General features: G+C 52.0%; 3 protein-coding genes across 3 annotated transcripts; 1 reads left to right on the forward strand and 2 right to left on the reverse strand.

Annotated features, from left to right (window-relative positions):
- On the reverse strand, window positions 1-6,218 carry TGME49_272695 (hypothetical protein; the record flags this gene model as incomplete). Its single annotated transcript, XM_018781674.1, has 5 exons — window positions 5,586-6,218; window positions 4,085-4,928; window positions 3,550-3,672; window positions 2,224-2,904; window positions 1-127 (listed from the first exon to the last, which is right to left on the reverse strand). Exons 1-5 carry the CDS (start codon window positions 5,653-5,655, stop codon window positions 1-3), a joined length of 1,845 nt encoding a protein of 614 aa, XP_018636710.1. The 5' UTR covers window positions 5,656-6,218.
- Window positions 6,219-6,386: 168 nt separating this feature from the next.
- Window positions 6,387-8,477, forward strand: TGME49_272680 (hypothetical protein; the record flags this gene model as incomplete). Its single annotated transcript, XM_018781673.1, has 7 exons — window positions 6,387-6,639; window positions 6,702-6,793; window positions 6,852-6,950; window positions 7,015-7,077; window positions 7,134-7,214; window positions 7,272-7,341; window positions 7,399-8,477. 7 exons carry the CDS (start codon window positions 6,387-6,389, stop codon window positions 7,407-7,409), a joined length of 669 nt encoding a protein of 222 aa, XP_018636709.1. The 3' UTR covers window positions 7,410-8,477.
- Window positions 8,478-10,682: 2,205 nt separating this feature from the next.
- On the reverse strand, window positions 10,683-21,470 carry TGME49_272670 (peptidase family M3 protein; the record flags this gene model as incomplete). Its single annotated transcript, XM_002365858.1, has 13 exons — window positions 10,683-10,947; window positions 12,251-12,848; window positions 13,264-13,698; window positions 15,157-15,260; window positions 15,601-15,737; window positions 16,685-16,751; window positions 16,950-17,041; window positions 17,460-17,529; window positions 18,007-18,190; window positions 18,795-18,879; window positions 19,553-19,915; window positions 20,161-20,254; window positions 20,680-21,470. 13 exons carry the CDS (start codon window positions 21,468-21,470, stop codon window positions 10,683-10,685), a joined length of 3,285 nt encoding a protein of 1,094 aa, XP_002365899.1.
- Between the last annotated feature and the right edge of the window lie 219 nt (window positions 21,471-21,689).

Genomic DNA, 21,689 nt, shown 5'->3' on the forward strand with positions numbered 1-21,689 from the left:
TCAAAAATGCCAAACCCTGCGCCACGATGTTTTTCCTTCTGTGTGCCTCCCTACAGTTGGCAGCGCTGGAGTGGCAAACGCGGCTACATGCGCGGACGCGTTCGCGCTTCCGCTGGCCGGGTTTCTCCTGAAAAAAGGCAAACCGATCGCAATGCGAGCGTTTTGTCTGTAATTTAACTCAATAGGTCCAAATGCAACGCTGGAACGGTCGTTCCTGAGGGAGTGTGACAGTAACGAAGCTCCCGCAGTCCACCCGCCTCAAGAGGGCAGCGACCTGCGCAACGGTGTTGACGTTGCTAAAGCGTCGAGTTCCGCGCACACCGGATGCAATGTGGAAACTTGAGAGGTTTTCGGCATCGAAGAGGTGAGTTTGCGCCAGCAAGACAAGAGAGGGTGGAACTTGCCCTGCACACAGCGCCCGAAAACGTCCCGTCGGCTTTGCTCGTGCGCTTCAAAAACCGATACACGAAAGTTGCTTCTCTCTCCTCGAAGCACCGAGTGACAGCGGGAGAAACACGCGCAACCCAGCCGTCAGCAAACCAGCGAGGCGTTTTTCCCAGCAGTTGCCTCGAAATACTGGTGACTCGTGCAGATAATCTTCATCCTGTTCCCCTTCAGCAGCAGGAGAACGGGAATGGGGAAACGGCGCTTGTTGGGGAAACGTCACGGGGAGAGGGCAGCCGCAGCCAGCACGCTTGCTGCCGCGGCGAAAAAAACCTGAGAGCCGCAGTGGGCGCGACTTCTCAGAAAATTTTAAGAAGAATTACTCAGTTGGTTTCCTCCCAATTCAAAGTGTTCTCAATCACACTCAAGCGTAAAAATATGGGGAAAAGAACCGGAACGAACTTAGAGCGGCAAAAAGTGGGCACACTCGCGCTCACCACCAGCGCCCGAGCCGACGCATTTTGAGCCGCCCACCCCTGAGGTGACCAGCTTGCTCTCCCAATCCTTGCGCGCCCGGCTTGTTGCGGATTCACGAGGCAAGTAGAACTCGGAGTATCAAGACGAAGCTCGCGCGAAGATTCCCAGACATACCAATGTTCCGGAATGTATGGCACGCTCCCTGAACACCTGATCGCGTGAACTCTCGTCGAAACAGATGCCAGGGGAAGATTCGGACAGAAATAGTGGAATACTCTGTTAGGTAAGAAGTCTGTAAGCTGCACTAGTCGGGTATGACAACCACTTCCTTCCCTGGGCACAGTAGTGCGAATGTCGTGCCCCATCTGTTAAAAACATGCTCACATCTCAGCATTAAAAGTGTCTGCTGTTCCCAGCAACAATGCTGCGAAATCGAAACTGGGCAAGCGGCTGCCGCAGGTCTTCGTACAGGGAAGGGTGCCTCGAGCCTGCCTCGGGTCCGGCGCACTCCCTGCGGTCTGTGTGTGCTGCAGGGAAAAACTGGGGACGACGAGTGGGGTTTGCGTCTACAGCAAGCAAAGACAGGGTCCGCCGTGGCTCGTGAGGAGCGCGACGTCTCGCTCCCTTCCCCTGGCGCCATCTGCGTCTCTAAAAGTGTGGCATGCCGCTTATCGGCCACGATACCGAACACACTCGGCGAACAAGCTAAGGAAGCAGCTTCTTCCTTAGACGAGCTCCCGGCATACAGCATCTCCAGGTGGGCAATGTGTCTCACCGGGTTTGCCGAACCAGTTAGTTTTCGTGTGATGCCGTACATGAGCGGGAGGTTCTCGCTTGAATGTGGAGGGACGCCGAGCAGAAGGCAGGCAGTTACTTCTTCGATGAATGGCGTCTACTAAACTATTCATTCTCAGGTGGCTCTTCATGTAGTAAAACCCATGTATGGGGCCTCCAGTTTTTTTTTACAACTTTCCGCTTCAACCGATGCACGCCTCTAGCTGAATCATGCATCCGTTCTTGCTGCGCAACTGTTCTGATGCATTTTATCGCGGTGCACCACATTTGTTTCCTGGTCTATCCGCTTAGTCGTTCTTCACTATGTATTGCCTGTGCAGCAGTTGCGAAGCAGACAATATCGCCACGGCATTCGAGTTAATTCAAACAGTTGGTACTGATGTGAGGTCTTCGTTCCCTTAGAAAGCTCAGGCTACGCGGTTAACGAATCCGACAGGCTGGTAATACCGAAAAGCATACCGTCATCAAGCAGCAGAAGTGGGCGGTTCTCACAAAAGAGAATAGTTAGCCATCAACCTCCATGGAGTTGTAGTTTTTGCATGGACTAGCAATGATTGACCGACTCACAGGTTCTTTTCCCGGTTGTCCGATGTCTGCCGCTCTGCGGACGGCGTCGGCGCACCCTGCACATCCTTTCTTGTGACCGACATGTGCTTGCTCCGGTACAGCAGATTCTTCAATACGAAAAAAAGAATGACAGCCACTAAAAAGAAAGCAGCCAACCCGGCGTAGAGAAGCCAGTCGCCGTCGAGTTGGTTTCCAGCGCTTGGAATGTGAGCTTTCTGTTGCGCAGGCCCACCAGAAATGCGGGCAGAGTCACCTAGGTCTGTTTTGACGCCTTCCGGTCTACTGAGAGTGCCGTATGTCAAACTAGGCGTTGACCGAATGTGCGTGTCTGATGCCTCTCCAGGAGGTCCAATTGAAAGGACAGGTTCCTCTGTCTGTTCTGAGCTCCGACGGGCTTTTTTATCTCGCTCAAAAATTGCTGCAGCTGTTACGGCATCAAGTGCTTCTGCCTTCTCTACATTCAACTTTGTGCGAAGGTTGTGAACGGCTGAGACATTCTTTAGCCGGTAAACTCCATTATCGTTCATGGCGAGAGCCTCTCCGCCACCACGAGACGCCAGTGCTGCTGCAGAGTCAACGGGAGCCTTCCTGTAAGTATTCAAGAGATGAGCAGCCACAGCAACATCATCGCCACGACCCGCTCTTCGTTTTCCGTCTGTGTCCGTTAAGGAAGGTGCATTCCTGATAGAGAGAAACAAATGCACACAGGAATGATGTGAGGAAAGAGCGTCCTGGATCGGACAATGTCCTGGCATCATAGCACCCACACATGAGCTCCGCGTTACCAGCAGCCTCGTCCAGACCAGCGATTACCTACGGAGACGCGTTATCCCTCGAGTGAAATGAGAATGCCTATGACATGTAGCGTTTTCAGCATCGCCCGACATACGAAAGAACCGACCACCGGCCAGATCGTGCATAAGTAAAAACTGTTACGTAATGTTGTAGAATTTTCTGTCAAGGTACGGACCAGAACGCGCAGCAAATTAGTGACGAGCGCTTTCCTTGCAAGATATGGCGTCTCCGTTTACCCCTGAAAAAGTAACGGGTGACTGTGCTAAAGAAACAGCTGATTAGCAATGTGCACATGCCCCGACGTGTAGAGCGTCCTGCCAGAAGCACCTCGAGTGTTGGTAATACTTAGTGTACCATCCGCGCGTCGTTTCGTAACTCACGTATATCGAGTATACATGCCGGTGTGATTCAGGAAAAACGACTTCCGACATGGGGCATTTGGCCTGAAGTCTTGATTATCAGGGAGCTTTGTACCTCGAAGTAGAGTTCTCGTGCAAAAATACTCTAGTTCAGCTGTGATTCGAAACCTACACAATCGCTGGAGTACGACACAAGGGCCACACGCCGTCTGCCACTGCCGCATCGCTGCCGCATCGAGCAGCGGCCTCACAAAGCGACTTGATAACCGACTCTGGAGTCGGGTGTCCTGCCATTCTGCAACAACGGGGTCGCACAACGCAGCCACAGGCACCAGACCAGCACTACAAAAGAGAAAGGTGAAGCTTCGGAGACCCAATACATTGACTCAGATACATGCGCAGTGGAAACAGGGGCGCTGCACCGCTAGTGCAGGTAAGCCGCGAACACTCGACGCGTTCTGCTTCACAGCTAGGCACCCTCAAGATCTGGAAACACGCCCTACGAACGTGGCAAATTTCTTCAGCAAGGATGTCGGTTACATTACGCTACGTTCGAGAGTGAATAAGGGAACACGTAGCTGCTTCTGCAGGTGTTCCCTTCCGAAACATGTAAACGCGGAATGTTTTCTGCCGCACCGTTAAATGTCGACACCCCTGTGACTGCTGAGTCACCGCCTGGCCCACATCGTTAGAGGAACTGAACTTACTCTTTGCCATTGATGAGGAGCGCAGGTACGCGGGATAGGTGTAGGTCGATCTGACGCTGAAGGAGAGCTTCCGCGTTGTCGCCAGTTCCGCATTCCGCCCCAATTCGCTCCACTGGGATACCAAGATCCTTCAGTTTCTTTAAGCTGCATTTGCTATCAAAAGGCAAGAATGCTTCAGCGATGCTGGGCTCGACAGATTCCTTTTCAGGTACCTTTGAAACGGGCCCGTCCTTTCCTGTTCTGCTCCCCCTCTTTTCCGCCTCTCTCAAGTCGGCACCTGAGCAGTCTCGGCACCACGCATCGAGGTACGACCAGAAAGGCTGTTTGAAATGTTGCTGAAGTGCACGTGAACTGTCAGAGTTCGGGCTTGCTGGTTCGCTGAGTGCGTATTCGGCCACGCACAGCTGAAGCAACGTTTCTTCTACAACAGCTCGTCCATTGACATGTTCTGCAACACTCGGCGGCTCATCGACCGGGAAAGAACAGTAGCGGCCATCGCCAAGACAAAAACGGGAGCTCTGAGAATCTTCCCCCATGCTGAAGAGGTGATATCCTAGTCGAAGATTGATGGATGGTTTCTCAGAGGAAGTGGCTGAGTCGACTATAGAGTTTGCCCCGTCTCCGCTTCCCTGGTGCAGTCGGTCCTCCGCGGCTTCTCGTTCAAGTTGTACGATCATTGGAGCAAGCCTCGACAGAAGGTCGACTGACGATGAGAGTGACAAGTCGACGTACAGAAGAGCTTCCACATTTTGGTAAGTAGCGCAACTTTCATCTGTCGGCTCTACCACAGTGCCAGGTCCGGGGGTCGCCAAGGCCTCATCTTCGACCGTTCCGCTCCCGTCACCTGAGACAATATTTGAAAAAGATTCATTTTTCAAAGGCTCCATATCGGAAGCATATCATGGGTTCATGTGAATGAATGAGAACACGTAAAATCTGCAAGTCCTACTGGTATCTACGCGGAGCCGCAACCGCATGTAAGGTAGGGAGGCTGAGCCCCCCCGTTCGCCTCGCAGACGCATGGAAAGCTGCGTCGGATATGGATTTCTAATACCATGTAGTCAAAATTGCTTGAAACGGATTCATCTACGAACTGTTTAACTGAGTGTCAGATACGCGTTGCCTGTCCTAAGCTGGACCTGAACCAGTCACTGGCAGACAGCGCCGTAGCGCAAAGCCGGCGTGTGCACAACTGTGCGCGCAGAGAGTAACCCAGGGCACCTGTCGCAATGGAGCAAAACTATCCGCATTGTCTATCCCCATAAAGATTCTCAATAAAAACAAAGAAGTCTCTGTATGACTCCTCTTGAGGGTGTTATAATAAGGGACGCAACGAACCGCCACTCGGACTGCCATTATCTCCGCCCTTGTATGAGGTAACCGCTGCCGAATGTGTAGCTCGAGTAACTCGGCGGCCGTACTTCAGTACGTATGACTACGTATACGAGCCCGACAAGGATGAGTCAAGTTCAGTTGTTCATGACGAATAAACCATTCCTACTGTTCTTATCCCACGACGATAAAAGGTAGTGCGTGACAACGGATTTCGGAAGAGACTGCGAGTTGGACATCCTTGTAACGAAAACGGCGTCAACCAAAGAGGCGACCGTGTGACAGTAGGCCACGGTGGCAGGATGGCATGAGGGGGAGGGTGCCTGCTTCACAGGTCTAGCCTTTTACGCAGAAGTCGTTGCTGTAAAGCGCTGAATCTATCTAAGGCAATCCGTTTCAATAGTGGAGTCATGACATTGGCTTTGCCCAAGTTCACTCAGGAGATTCACCCTTCACTTCGAAGCCAGCACAATCCAAATCAGATGCACTCCTAATGTTCGTAATGACCGAAATAAATGAAGTTCGGCCAAGTTTGCGAAACCGGAAGAAGCTTCCTGAAAACATGTAGAGAGAGAATGGCTCTCACAGAGCATGGACAGTGATGAGGTCGCCTGTGACGCAGTCGTACATCTTCGGAACTGTCGGCTACTTCCCGTGCTGGTCAATGCTCGCATACTGACATCAACCCCCACCCGGTCCATAGTGCATGTACCAGGATTATGACTATTGTTGTACGGGTGTTGATAAAAGGGGGCAAACCTACAGGAAAAAACATCTACAGCTGCCACAGAAGATGAAGTATATCCATGCTGCGTTCTGCGTTGATAGTTCGAGATTTCAGCTAAGGTGTCGATACACCAGAATACTGTCGCGCGACTCTACTCGAACTTCGCAATCCAAAATTTACCGGCATGAACGGTAACTCGCGTCGAGGCGCCACAGAAAACACTGTATCTTAGACGTAGCAAACATGGGGACGGTCACGGCAGCGACGGCGTTATTTGTCTTGTGTCTTTCATCCCGTGGTGTTCTTGCAGAAGAGACCAAGGGAGAAAGCGAATTCATCAGTCCGTTTGCTGCGAATGTTGCAGGAGCGCTGACAGGAGCGGCTCAAGGGCTGGCCACTGGCGGGATTGCGGGCGGAATCGTCGGCGGTCTCGCGGGTGGCCTCCTTGGGGCCAACATCGGTCAGCCACAGCAAGCAACTGCGCCGCCCAAAGTTGGTAATTTTCGCGATAGGCGGCATGTTTTATGCGGATGTGCTTTCACGATGAATGCCTTTCAGCCGTGAAACTGATGCCCAGCAAGCACATGAAGATTGCGAAACGTGACCTACAAAGCATCATCGGTGACCTTCGGCATGAAATCAGGAAGCAGGTTCGATTCTCCCACGCCTACGCAGCATGCTAAGACAGTTTCGACAGCAAATAGTCAGGTGTATAACGTCGAGAAGCAGTACATGAATACTGCCAAGCCTGGACCAAGAGCGCTGATGTACAGTTCTGACAGTTTTCTACCCGGTAGAGAGGCTGCTGTGAGCTATAAACAGCACTAGCGCTGAGGGGAAGCAGGCAAAATCGCACATGCCTCTTATTCAGCGTTTTCAGGAAACCAAGCCACGAAACGACGTTCCACCCACATCGCTGTCGAATGTGCCTGTGGTAATGTTCTACGTGCCGCACCACACTATTACAGATTTACGAGGATTTCACGATAGTTTCAACAAACTGATCGGGTACGGCCTCGGCACCAGCAACAGATTGACGCGGAAAGAGGCATTGTTGAAGCGCTAAACGAGGCACGGCTATTTCGAGATTTCCCCTTTCTTCAAATACAATAACCATTCTCTTTTCAGCTGTCAGACCTTGCAGAGGTAGACAAAACGCCGGAATCGGCAGCAAAGAAGGAGGTCATTTTGGCTGACGGTGAGGTCACGCACCAGCACGAAACGAACAACATCGTCATGCTGTGATACGTCTAAGGTCCTCTCTAATCGTCTGGCTTGGATCTCTGGTCGTGGGCCGATAAATGGACTATGTGACTGCAGTTGGATGTGTCAGCATCTTATTTTGGCAAGGGCCCTGAATGTGCAAAAGTTACCTCAGAATTTTTCGGAAGAAGGGATGTCAGGCTGGTGATACGACCGACAGGCTTTTACCATGCAGAACGAATAAACTCATCCCCACTACCTGTTCCCCACCTTCAACGCAAACGAATAGAACTTCATTGCCAAAAACGCTTTATTCGTGTTCAAAAAGCCGTCGTTATTTTACCTGAGGCCAAACTGTTACCCTTGAGCTCACACACCCATGAGCATTACTGAGCGGACATGCATCTGACGTAATCACTGCGTGAAGTCGAAAATTGATAGGGGAAAGTTCCCAAATAAACGAAAATGAACTCTCAGCATCTCGTAACGCATCCTTTGCATGGTCTCAACGTAGATACGCGTGTCAAGCCGAAGTCGCCCTGTACTTTCATCAGATTCCCACTATTGTTGCTAACCTCATTCCCGGTATGGTCTGCGAAGATTACGCCCGTATCGAAGACGGGCGCTAGAATAACTTGCTGCCAGCTCTGTTCCGTAAATGGAAACCTGATTCGAGACGACGGCAATAATCAGCTTGCATTTTTCGTGCCACAGCTCGCCATTGATCGCGCAAACTACGGACTGACTGTGCCTCAAGCAATCAACAAGAAACCCAAGTGACATTACCCACAACTGATTCACCACACCCATACCGAGATTTAGAGACCATGCAGCCAACACGGTGATAGACTCCCATGTCCACACCACCAAAAGAAATGGCTTCAATGCTTGTCAAAACCATTTGTCCACGGGCAATCACCTGTCACGAGACATTTATTCCCGCATCGCACTGGCACCCGCAACATATTTGGGGGGGATGAATTGTAAACACGCATGCACGTTCAACAGAGGCAGAGAAGTACTTCCGACTTCATAGTTTGACGTCCTTGTCTCTGCTTATTCTCTTTTGTCTGTCAGCACTTCCACACCCCCGTCAGTTGACGCTTTAGATCTCCTGAACCACAAGCCAATAAGGAGCAAGGCAAATAAAATGAACAACGTCCCTCCAAACCACCCCGTACACAGGACACCATCTACCTCTCCGGCACTAGATCCTGGTTTTGCACCATCACCGTCTAAACCCCCCAGTGCCGGGACGTTAACCGGAACCCCGTCGGTGGCGGGGCTATTCTGCTGGTGAACCGGATCCATGCTTGTACCAAATGTGACCATTCACGTAATGAACACAGTCACAGAGGTCGCGGGACGTCTAACGGATCACACCTAGCCGCTGATGCTTATATGACTATCCTGCCACGCAGAGGGCGACAATCGCCGTAGCAGTGACGGTATCGGTCATTACACCGCAGTGGACCCAAAACAGTCAGCAGAAGACAGCGAGACGTTTTCAAATGATGGACCTGTCGGTTGGTTTCGGGCCGCGAGCGAACTAAGTCGGAGCGACGACTGAAAGCTCTCCAGACATACTACAGCGTAACGGTTTAACCGGGAAAGATGCACCACAAATGGCGTTTCGCTCAACGAAGGATTCACGGGCGGGACGATGTTTTATGACATTGCATGTGCGCAAGTGATGTTGCATCGCTTAGTCTTGCGAAATAACAGAAAAAACACAAAAACCACCCAAAAAGGTCGAGAGGTGTTTCGCTGCTCGGGTACTACACGAAGCAATGGTGCACACTGCGAGACGCGACACTCCCTCTTGGTACGCGTGCACTCGTCACGTTGCTTCTAACAAGACGCTGGTATCGCACGAAGCTATCAAGTTCACTGGATTGAAGAACTCTCAGACTTACGCTTGAGATGCCAGGGTTACGGGAACCGTCGTTCCACACTGACAGCGGACTTTGCTCCGATGAAACTTCCCGAAAAGACCTTTTTTCACCGCCACCACGTTTGCTCTGAATATTCGGCGGACGAATGTAGGTTGTGCGCGAAGCACGTGTGAATGCGTTCGGCCCTTTTCCGCAGTTAGCAGGCATGGGCACAAACGACGCAGCACAGTTAGTGTTGAGATTCTCTTTCAACAAACGTCACGGCAGTCGTGCATACGTGAGCAATGAGTTTAACTGACACAGCACCCTTTTCTCGATAGGGTCCGCACAGTGCCGCTGCCGTCGGGAAACGATAGGAAGGCAGTGACTTTCTTAACCACGCATAAAGCTAATCCAGGCGTCCAGGAGGTAGAATTAACTATAGCTTCAGATACAGTCTTCCACTCGGATGAAGGAAACTCTACGGAAATCCAACACCCGTGTCGTTCGATGCTTGCCGTCTGGATGTGCCGTTCATTGAACTACAACTCGCGCGTTTGACACTCTGCAGATCCTGTTGCTGCCACTCAGCTGGAATGTCTGTACGTGCATGACAGACGTGCTGTATGCTTGCCATCGCTACAGCCAATTATATCTTAGAACAGCGTTTCGATGAGTGGTACTTCCCTTCGCGCTCGTGGTGTGACAAACGCCATACGTACAAAACAGCAATCGCGATGTACGCTTTGGGTGCAGTTCGAATACCTTGCAAGGGAATGAGTTACGCAACTTGCACTCTCCAACCTTTAAACTACGTGCACTGCCACATGCCTGTCTCATTCTTGGCGATAGTGTCGTTTCCTCCTCGCACGCTGTATAGTTTCGAACGCAGGCACACTTTTGACACCAAACCTCAATCAGTGTTTTCCAACAAACACTCGAGGTTTCTAAAATAGAGCCGTTGTGGACTGGTCGTCCTCGTCGGCACAGGGCACCCTCTGGGAGTTCGCAGTTCGCTCTACAACTCCACAAACTGGGTTCCTTGCACCTGCGTTTTGCCCAGCCCCACAGACATAACAGTACGGATCCCCACTGAAAACGCGTTCTGGACAGTGTTCGCAAAACAGCAGAAAACACACACACCTTTGCGTGTGGTTTTTGTGGATGCCTCCCACGGGTTTAGTGACACGGTTCTGCGTATCATGCTGCTTCTCTCTCACAGAAAAGCGTCTGAGTAGAACTGCCCTCACGAAACTGCCAATAGGACATCACATTGTGAGTAGACATTCTCTCTGTACAAAGGATCTGCGATCGAGAACTGCACAACTCAAATCGAATCAACTGAGATATGACGGGGCACCTCGGATACTGAATTTGGCTGGTGACACGACAAACCAACGACAATCCAGTCTCTAAACATAATCAGCCTTCAACATCCTGTGTTGCTACACGTCATGTGAGGTCACGGGAACGGAAGTTCCGCTGCGGCGGATGCATCGTCTGCATGCAGTTCCTCTAAAAAGGGCTCCACAGGAAGTAGATGAGGATTGTTCAAAAGCTGCTCTTTCTGAGTTTCAGAGAGAACGCCGGGACCGGCCAGCTCCAGAATGGGTCGGAGAGAACAGTCGATCGAGCCTCGACGCAGAATTGCATGCAATCGTTTCCCTGTTTCTCTGTCGAAAGGGTCTTTCGCAAAAGCATGCTGCCAGGCGAAGCTCGACATAACGCTGCAGACAAGGAATACCGGAGACAATGATGGGAGCGCGGGCGGACTGATGAAAAAAGCATATGCCCTCTCGTACTGAGAAAAATACTTTACAATATTCTTTTGCGTACATCGGATACGGATTGACATGACGCGTGCATGGAGATGAGTATGAAAGAGAACGTTTGAAGCAGTCGAGGCAAAGGAAAACTGAAACTCAGAGTAAAAACGGTCCACATTGGCCGCATTGAAAGAGAAAGACACACACCATATATCCCACAAGTACCGACACAAAAGAGGGGCAGACGGACCCTCCAGAAGTGCGCTTGTCCAAACATTCAGTGACTTTTCCCATTCAAATGAATACATATATTGATATATATATATATATATACCGGCAAAGAGGCAAAAATATGCATATGTAATACACATACACACATACATACATACACGTGTATATATATATATATATATATTCGGATACGTTTGCATGCTGTGTAACTCACTGAAGATTGTCGACAACGCCGGACCACGACACTGACCAAAGACCTATTTGTATCAACATCCATTTGTTGCATACACTCCACAAACACAGGTACGCGTTCTCGGTGCATGACACGAGATGCGCGAACGCTTTCACGCCCCCATTTATTCGAAGCTCTGCAGGCACCTCTGTTTTAGCGGAAGACGGGGAAAACGCGTGTATATCGAAATACGTCGGTGCATCGGCGCAGGGAAGCTAGATTCCCGGCCACACATTACAAAATCGGATTCGTAGGATTATATAAACCCCCTTGTTCTGGAGAGGATGTACTACGAGCTGGACTACAACTCGTTTGGATCTTGAAGACCGTTGTTTGCCGGATCCGAGTTCCACTGCGCTTTACAAGACCCAATGTGTTTGACGAACTACAGAATTCGGAGGGGAGTGACAGCGACCGTCACCTCACACACACAGCTGCCTCGCTGCCCTCTCGCCTTCCTAGTTCCGTCCTAAATGTCAAACGCGATGCTCGATGCGTCCACTCTCGGTGCAAGCGGCACCTCAGAGTCTCGCCGTTCGCCTCGGAAAAAACGCTAAGTTACATTCCGTGTAAAGAACAGTGAAAATGACTGCTTTACATAGAGGGTGGTTTTGGACCCATTGAAATGAACTATATTGTCGAGACACTGCTACAAAAGACGAAACCGTTTAGCTGGCATGTAATGTCTAGAGTAACCACGTTATCCGGAGGGCTTTCCGCTCCGCAAGCGCTCTGCGGTCCCCCGCTGCAGAAGTCCAACCGAGGAACGGCTTCCTTCGCGCTTCTCAGCAGACAGCTCACCGACAAAGAAGGTAGCAGAAGTAGCTCCCGCCGTAATGGACCAGGTGCTCGAACCGGGCCATTTGAGGCCTGCCGACGACGTCGCAGATCGGCTGCTCCGTCACGCCCGGACGCGGGTCGCCAGCCAGCCAGTGGTGGCGGCTGAACGCGGTGTCCAAGCACCCGCGGAGCGCTGCGAGCTGGGCGTCGACGGCCTCGGGAGGCGGCGAAGGCGCCCGCGCGTCTCCCGAGCAAGGCGGCAGCTCGGAGACCCCCGGCACGAAGCTGTAGAAGGCCTGGTCGACGCATGCATGCAGGAGGAGCTGCAGCGCGCCGAGGTGCGCAAAGTTGCAGGCTTTGCCGCGCCCGTCCGAGCCGAGGGCAGGGCGAGCGCGTCGGGTCGGAGAGGCGAGGTATCCGTCCAACAGAGGCGCGCTGAAGTGTTCAAACAGGTTTGAGGGGAACTCGGCGAAGTCCACGGCACCGCGCGTTCCAGACAAGTGCTGCAGCTCGGTCTCGGAAAGCAGCGAGTGGAGAACATGGCCGCATTCGTGGAGCAAACTGCGAGTCAGCGAGGCAGAGAGCGACGTCGCCTCCAACAGGCGGTCCACGTCAGGCCCTGACAGGACGTCCGAAGGAAAGAAGCAAGGCCTCGAAAATCACCCGGAGTCACGGCAGGAAACCCCAGACTCGAGTCGACCAACGAACAGACTTGGGAGAGGCAAAACGTTCAATGTCGGCGAACCCAAGACCACCCTCACATGCACGGACACAGAGCCATTCTAGAGGTGACTCTTCGTCTCGGCACACACACACATATATGGACATGTATGTGGATGCATGTCTATCTTTGTCTTTCGATCGATCTCTCGCTCCGGAAAGATGCATATGTGCTGTTCTCGCCCTTGCTTGTTCCGTGTCTCCTCCCCATTCTTGTCCCCTCATTCATGTGCATCCATCTCCTTATTCTCGCTGCAGCCTGGCTCGTCCCTCTTCCTTCCTGCCTTCCTTCCTTCTTCTCGCTCGGTCCTCACCTGTCGGCTGTGTCATGTCGACCTCTGGAGGAGGCGGCAAGCTGCAGACGAGCGCAGCACATGGAATTTGTCGGAGTTCTTCTTCAACGGCAACCGTGGCGGTGGCGCTCGCCTCGTCCTCAGACGCGGCTCCTTCGCGAGAGAGGCGCTGCACTGCTGAGAGCCACAGAGGTCCCCCCAGTCGCCACCCTTGGCCGTGGGCGTACGAGAGACGCTTCGAGCCTCGCACGGTGAACTGTGCAAGCAACCTCGTCTTGCTGGGTCGAGCCCAGAGATCGAGATACAAAACGCCTCTCAGCGAAGACGAAGACGCATCAAGAGAGGAGGACGGCGGAGAAGCAGACGAAGAGGGAGAGAAGGAGAAGAGCCGCGAAGCACGGGAGGAGGGAGCCTCATGGAGTTCGTAGCGAAGGACGCTCCAGTGCCAAGTTTCTCCTGGATGTTGAGACAAACAGCAGTTTCACTTAACGAAAGCAATTTGTCTTTTGTGCACTCCGTTCGCCCTCTTTCCTCCTCACACCCTCTACACACATTCTTTATCAATTCTTCGCCTCGGTGGAATTCACTCTGGTCCTTTCGTAAATCCATTTTTACCTCCTCGTGAACCTCATCCCTTTTCTTCGTTGCACCACTCTTCTCCATACTGTTCCTCCCTCTCATTCCTTTCCTTGTTGACCCTGTTGCGGTTGAAACAAGAACTTGAGTGTGAACATATCCGGTTCTTCACTCGGATATCGAAGAGGTTCGAACGAGCTTGCAAAACACCTTGAACTCAGCACTTGATACCCTTGCAAGCAACGTGGTGCAGCTGAGAGAGGGGTCGCGAACCTACGATGCCCTGGCACTCGCGGCGCGAAATACAAAAGAGAGTCCGAGTCCGCCTTGAACACAGAAGACCTTTTAGAGGAAACATGCAGAGTAATGCGGACGAAGGATGCACGGTACAGTAGAGAAGATATACAGAGAAGAGTAGACGAAGGATAGAGGATGGAGCAGCCCATCAATGGAATTCAGGAAACAGACACTAACCACAAGCAGGGCGCAACAATTAAATTTCATCGAAACGGTAGACTGGAGTAAACGTTAACCCCCGCTTACGTGGAGAACACAGGTCTTCTCTACATAGAGAACTGAGAAATTCAGTGTCGCACATGTACCTCCCGTATAAGACATATAGGAGATCGTAGCTATTCTACCTGTCAAACATACGAATCTATACATATCTATATCCTTACACACACACATCTATCTATATCGATTTCTACGTATGTCTAGATATAGATACATGCATCTTTGTCTGCGAACACAGTACACCTGAGAGCCAGTCAACAAGGCGACCGCTGAATAGATGCCGTGGAGAGGAGAAGCCCGTGGAAGGGGAGTTCGTATGAACATTTCAACACTGCCTGATGGGCATCGTTCACACGGTGTGTGCCTTTACCAGCATGCACAGGAAGGAACGTCTTTGTCGCGGAGAAGGTAAAAACGGTATCGCTTACATTTACTTCACTCTCTCTCAAGTGAATTGATTATTCCGTTTTCGTATTTTTGTCGAGAGTACCTTGTTTCTCGTGTACACTCTATCTCGAATCTCCACACGACTCTCTGTTCTATCCTTTCTCAACGGTATCCGGGTGATTCGCACAATCTATGGTTCAAACATTGAGCGCTGGTTACTTTGCACATTGAGTCTACACGCTCTTGCAAGGTTGCTCTCCCTATCTTGTCGAGTTTGCGCTGTCCTCTCTTGTTTTGCCGCGCAACGCGATCGTCGTTCTTCATCCTCGACCTTGCGTATCTACTCGAATCTGTCAGGGGTAAAAGGGCGTTTTCTGAGAAATCGGAGACTTTGAATTCCCCACTAAAAACAACGCGCTTCCAGAAAAAACTCACCCTTCGCGGTAGGGGCTCTGACGAAACGAAGGCCGAGAAGACGCTCCACAACAGACTGCATCCCCTCGAGAAGATCGCGGATCGAAATGCTGCGCGCGCCGGTCCTGGGTGTACAGACAGCCCAGAAGAAAGAGCGCTAGAGGACGCGTGGAACTGGCGCCACGACGAAAAACGAATCGCGGAAAGCCGAGAGAGATACGCAGACGAGAACTGCAGAGAGCGCGCTCTGAGGGAAATGCCAAGGTGGCGGGATAAGACAGAGATAAGAACATATGAAGGAAGAGGCGAAAGCGCAGTGAAAGCGACACACCGGCGAAAGGACTACCGAACAGGCAGCTTGCTGAATCTGCTCTCTGTTGCTGTTTGAACGAGTCGCGATGTGTGTCAAACGAGAACCGTGGACAGGGGAGAGGCGCCTTGACGTTTTCAGCTTTCGTCACGTACGAGCCATCGGGTGTACGGACACTGTACGCCCGCAGCAGGAAAGGCAAATCCCAAGGGTCGAGGCCTTTGGCATCCCTGAGGAGGCCAGAAGAAGCTCCGAAGACCGACAGCGTCTTCAAATCCGATTCCACTCCCGGCTGCACAGAGGCAGGAAGAAGGAGGCCAGGAGAGAGGCGCGAACGTGCAGAGAGAGAGACAGCCGAGCGAAACACAAGAAAAGGATGGCAGTGAAGAGACGAGCGGAGGAAAGAGGGGGAGAGACACGCGGTGAAACACACGACATCCACCAAACAAAGATGTACAGAAAGAAGAAGAGAGGAAGACAATACACGAGTGGAGGCCGCGGGAAATCCACGAAAGAGAGGGAACGACGGAGAGGCAGAAAGGAAGACGGAACCGGAGAGGGAAGACAAACAACAGGGAGGAAGAAGAACAAGAAGGCGAAGCTACAGAGAGACCACACCGGGGATGGAGAACACAGACAGAAGAAAACAGAAAGACAAGACGAAAGGCGGAGAAGACAGAAAAGGTGAGGCAAGGGAAGGCGTTCCTTCGCTGCTTCCAGCCTCCGCTCCCCGAGAGGCTCCTTCTTCCGAAGCAACTCAACTGTGTTGAGGCATGAGAACAGGAAGCTACACCCAAGCGGCACTCACCCACATCAAGCGACGGAATGGACCTCTGGGTGTGCAGTTATGGGAACGGATGGTGCCAATGAAGCGACGTTCACATCTTTGAAAGAAACAGAGCAAACCGAGATGCGAGGCAGTGGTCGCTCCTGCGTGTCTGCAGGACGGGTCACAGTCGCGCGGGAAGCAATCAACTCACTGACAGGAGTTTTCACGAGCTTTTCTGCGGAGACTGGACGACCCGCTCGACTCACAGCGACACCGACAGACGACTTCACTGACGTTTATGGACAGATGCTCACAAGAATGTCTACAGAAGTACCGCTGCACTTCTGCATGTATCGCGAGACCTACGGCAATACACACGCAAACGCCTAGAAACGCGAAGAAACAGAGAAGAGAAGAACTTAGCGTTGCAGTCGAGGTTCGGAGTGGCAGACTGAGATAGCGCGACGGACTCTAAGGGCGTCGAGGAGACGAGACAGAAAGGCGTTGATCTTGTCAGGTGTCTTCAGAATGCCATCTCTGAACGACAAACAAAAACGAGACACCAGCGATGAAAACAGGGACTGCCGCCGGCCCTGTGAATCCGGATCTCGCGTCGTCCACGACATCCCGAGAGACGCGAACGGACGCCGCTCCGTTCCTTGAGGAATCGCGGCAAAGCAACCAAACAGTGACGAACCGGCCACGGGGAGGTGTACATACACACCAGCGCCTCACCTCTGCGCGTACGCCGTCCACGTCGGGTAGCCTCGCAGTTTCGCGAGTTCTTGTCTCAGATGCAACAGACGAAGCAGCTGCTTCTCGGTTTCCTAAGGAAAGCAGAACGGACAAAGGTTTCCAGCACATGCCAGAAAAGCCTTCCATCACAACCACAGAGAAACCTGTTCATGCGCACAAGTGTGGCTACGAACGGTGCATGGACAGAGAGTGAACAGCTGTGGAGGGGCAGAAAAGACCGCTAGGATACATGGAACGATGTTCCAACAGAACGACAGATCGATAAACATGGCAGGAAATCAGTTAGGATACACGACATAGCTGTAGACGGATAGAAACATGGAGATACGATCGATATAACACCCGAAAGGCGCACCGCATTCTTTTCTTTAAATTCGCGAGAGCCTGGAACATTTCTACACATACATTCACGTATAGACACCTGAATGCGTCTGCGCGTGTTTCGGCTACTGGGTGTCGGCTCCGTTATCTGTTTCTTGTTTCTATTACCTTGTCGTCTTTGCCGGGAAGACGTTGCAATTCGTAGACTTCGCGACGCAGGCCAGAGTCTGCGGACTGCCTGGAAAAAGAACGCTGCCCGCCTCTGGCGATGAGACCCCTCTCCAGTTGCATAAACGGAGACACACTGCCACGTGATCCACCCCCTTCCCTTTCTTGCTCTGTCCTCCACATATTTAAACAAATATACACAAGGTAACTATACATAATATATTTACCCATTCTATAACATAAAAATATTTATACATGCGAACATAAACCGATATCCCACAAACACACACACGCATATATATATATATATATATATGGATATATAAACAAACCATATACAGCTCTATGCGGATACACACATATCCCGTATACAGATGGAAGGATGCACTATTAACAGACTGATGCTCAACTGGACTTTGATGAGTGAGTGCCCTCCTTGTCCTCGGTTACTTCTTTCCGAGGGCGACAGAGGCAGTTCGATGCATTTCCTCCTGAATCTGAATCAGGGGAAGGTCGATCAACATAGAGATCTCCCCCAACGCCTCACCTGAGGATGACATGCGCCAGCTCGCTGTGAGCAGCGACGAGCACCTGGTCGCCCCCAGAGCCGCCGCGGCGACAAAGTGGGCGTCGTCTTGGAGAGAAGAACGAACGTTTTTCTCCCTGCAGCTGCGCCAGCAGACTGGCAGGAACGCCGGAGGCGAGCAGGACATCCGTGGAAACAAGGAAACCTGAGAACGGCAGCGCAGAGAAGCTCTGCTGGAACTCAGAGTCCCGCCAAGGGAAGCGGTCCTTCCCGATGTGCAGGCCGCCCTCAAGTCCACGGTGCACAATGTGGGGTGTACGCACACGATTCGTTTTCTTGACCGATCAAATCGAACCATGGAAGTGAGCAAAAGACGAGTATACAAAACCATGTCACGTCAACGTAGAGCCGCGCCGTCGCAACACGGCAGCAGCCCACCCAGGGAAAGCCTTTGCAGGTCCCAATGAAGAATCAACGTTCGTTTCATGCAGGACAACGTGGAAGAAAAAAAGAGACCCGGACGCTAGCTCCGGTGCTCCGGAAAGTCGAGGGAGAGTCACACGTTCTGGAGACATCCAGTGGAATTGGAACAACGAGAAGCACGATTTACGAAAGGCAAAGCGCAGCGTCTTGGGCAAATGTACTGTCTCTTATGTGGATCGACGAGCTTGGTGAATGCGTCTGCCAGTTTAGATGTAAGCAAACTTCGATTTGAGTTTTCAATTGGAGACACGGGTGATTCGAACGGGTTTCAGCATTCCGACTATGTTTTTAAAAATATTTTGCACTCGTAAAAAACGATCGGCGACCTTCTGTACTCTGCGGCGTCTCCTGCCGTTCCGCTATCCCAGCCGCCAGCGTCGCTTCCTCCGTCAACAGCCTCAAATAGCGATCCTGAGGGAGAAAAAGGAAGAAGAGAAAACCTCCTTAGTTCCGTCGGTATATGGAGACCAGTCTCTTCGCCGAATGCGCTTGTACAGAAACGCGAGTCACTTGGTCATGAATGCCTGCAGCTCCTCTTGCAAACACCCTCTCACAAAAAATGGTGCTGCAGTTAGAGGCAGGGCCACCGTAGATACCAAGTCCCCACCCGCACGTCTACCCACACTGTTCACTTTTAAACGAATATATATATATATATATAAACATATATATATATATATATACGTCAGTGCATACATATAAGTACATACAATCGTACATAAGAAGGGTGTGCATACACTCGTGCCTGTACGGCACCATCTACCGATCACCGAACACTGGAGAAGTCGTTCACGTCCAGTTGCGCAGATATACACAAATATGGATATATATATATATATATATATGTTAATATATGTATTACAACAACGCGCAGACAGACGAGATGGTAAATGATAGTCATCTTTTTCACTACGTGCAGAGGAACGCCGGCGACTGCACTTGTGTCGACAGACTTAATGGCGTACATGACTCTAAGCGCCTGTGTAGCAATCAGACGAGAAAACAATCAAACGTTTACCAAACAAAGACAGAGAACAGTCGCACTGCTCCAGCAGGGAGAGAAGGGGATCCACTCTTCGCTTACTTTCACTTGGGGTTCCAAGAAAACGCCCTGCTGCTCCATGGCGTCGCGCATGCTGCGAAGGACGAGAATTTCCTCCGTCGTCAGGCGATGCTTTTCTGCGTTTTCAGTTTGCGCGGAGGAAACTCCCGCCCCTTCGTCTCCTTCTGCCATGTTGCCCTCGTCTTCGCTCGATGCAGACGAGGGTGAGGCAGAAAGAGAGGAAGAAAGAGAGGAAGGAAGAGAGGAAGAAGAAGGATAGGACGTCGAGGGAGAAGAAGAGGCAGATGTGGAGGAAGAGGGCAGAGAGAGGCAGGAAGGAGCCTGGGCTTCCCTGGAGAGGGAGTCGCCCAGTGCCTCGGTGAGGCGATGCAGCTTGTCGTACACCTGAAGCAAACAGAGGGAAATAACGGTTTTTCAGAGAGGAGACCAAGAAGCAGGGACACCGAAGAGATTCCTTTCAAAGACGAGAAACAGAAAAAGACGTCGTGTCCATTAGCAAAGGAACTCGGAAGCCAGCAACACAACGCACAGTCGAATGCAAAAACACACACGGTTTCAGCCGTCAGTTTGTCAATTTGTCTCGGATGTAGGTACACCCCAACGCCCGACATATTTTTGCATGGTCTCACCTTGTTGTTAACATTTACGCGGCTCATAAAGTCCTGTACGTGAGCAACGACTTCGGCGCCCGCCTGCTTCCATCGAGGATCGGGGTGCACTTGTCTGTAAAACAAAAGAGACAGTGGCACTGATTTGTTCCTTCCCTTTCTTCGACACTCTTCCGCTTTGGGTCTCTCTCGCTCCCAATGTCTGTACAGGCCAGAAGGAGCGGACGCCGAGTCGGCCGCGGCGGGCGCGCGCAGCTGCTCGAGAGGCTCGCACGAACTCGCGGGTCTCTCCAAACCAAGGCTGGTTCGAGAGAGAAAATAAGAGGACCCTCCCAGGCGTAGAAGAGACGAAGACGCAGGAGACAGCGAGCCGAGTGATAAACAGAAACCGCAGAAATCCCGGGGCAGTATCCTGCTAACTGCGGCGAGGACGCGAAGCCAGCGGTTCTGTTCGGGTGTACAGACACCCCAAGAAAGGCAACTGGAGAAGGAATGAAGAAGGCAACACACAAGGCGAACAGTTGTGTCAAAGCGCCTTACCTGAGCAGCTCCGAACCATCCGCGACTTTGCACAGAGTGTTGCTGACGGCATCCAGCGCCTGCACGGCGCGCCGGGCTTCTTTCCACGAAGAAGAAACATCTGAGGCATCCCCTGAAGAAGCAGAAGAAGGACAAGACGACGGGGAGGAAAGCTTCCCTTCTTCACGACTGCCTGAAGAAGACGAGGTGGGTGCACCGCCAGTGGCGAGGAAGGCCTCGCAGTCCGCGACCGCTTGGCGTCCAAGGCGGACGAGCTGCTCAGGTGTATGTACACCTGGGAGTTGCAGGAGTCCAGGCCTGAGTTCGTCGCTGCCTGCAGCGCGACTTCCGCGAGAGCTGATCTGCGTGAGCCCAGAGAGAAACGAGAAGAGCCCCGGTTTCCGAGGAGGCGAGGGTGTGGGAAATGTCGAGGAGAAACACGGAGGTGAAGAACAGAGGCCATGCGGTTGCCTGCGCCACTCCGACTGGCCTGAGTGCGAGAGGCGCGAAAGAGAAGCAAATGGACGTCGGAGGGTCCTCCTTTCAAGCGTCGAAGATGCGGGAGGGACCCGGTGGAAAGTCAGAGAAGAGGAATGCGATGAACGCGTTCCAGAGGAGTTGTTGCGGCAGAGAGATCGAGGAAGGAAAAAAACCGGCGGCGAGGAGACAGAGGCTGAAAGCGAATTCCGCGGTGGCAGGCTCCGACGAGAGCGCATCACCAAGACAGAAGGGAGCGAGTCAGACCTTTGATGGTGGGCACGACCACCTGCTGCCTGGACTCCCCGCAGAAGCAATCCGGAGCGTGCATGCATGTTGTTGTACTGAGAAGAGAATTCGATGTAGGTGTAGGGAAATTTTGAAGACGCGGTTTCCAGTCGCAGGTGAAAGACACAGACGGTTCACGAGATCTGTTGCGCGGAAGGAGGTTGCGTTTTTTCTGACAAACGGCAATGCCGTTTTTTTCTCGGGAACGCTGAAGTTTGTGATGAGCCCTCTCTGGAAAAAAATGGCACACGACGAGGAATCGTTGA

This window comes from Toxoplasma gondii, chromosome VIII (assembly GCF_000006565.2).
Source record: "Toxoplasma gondii ME49 chromosome VIII, whole genome shotgun sequence".
Lineage (NCBI taxonomy): Eukaryota > Apicomplexa > Conoidasida > Eucoccidiorida > Sarcocystidae > Toxoplasma > Toxoplasma gondii.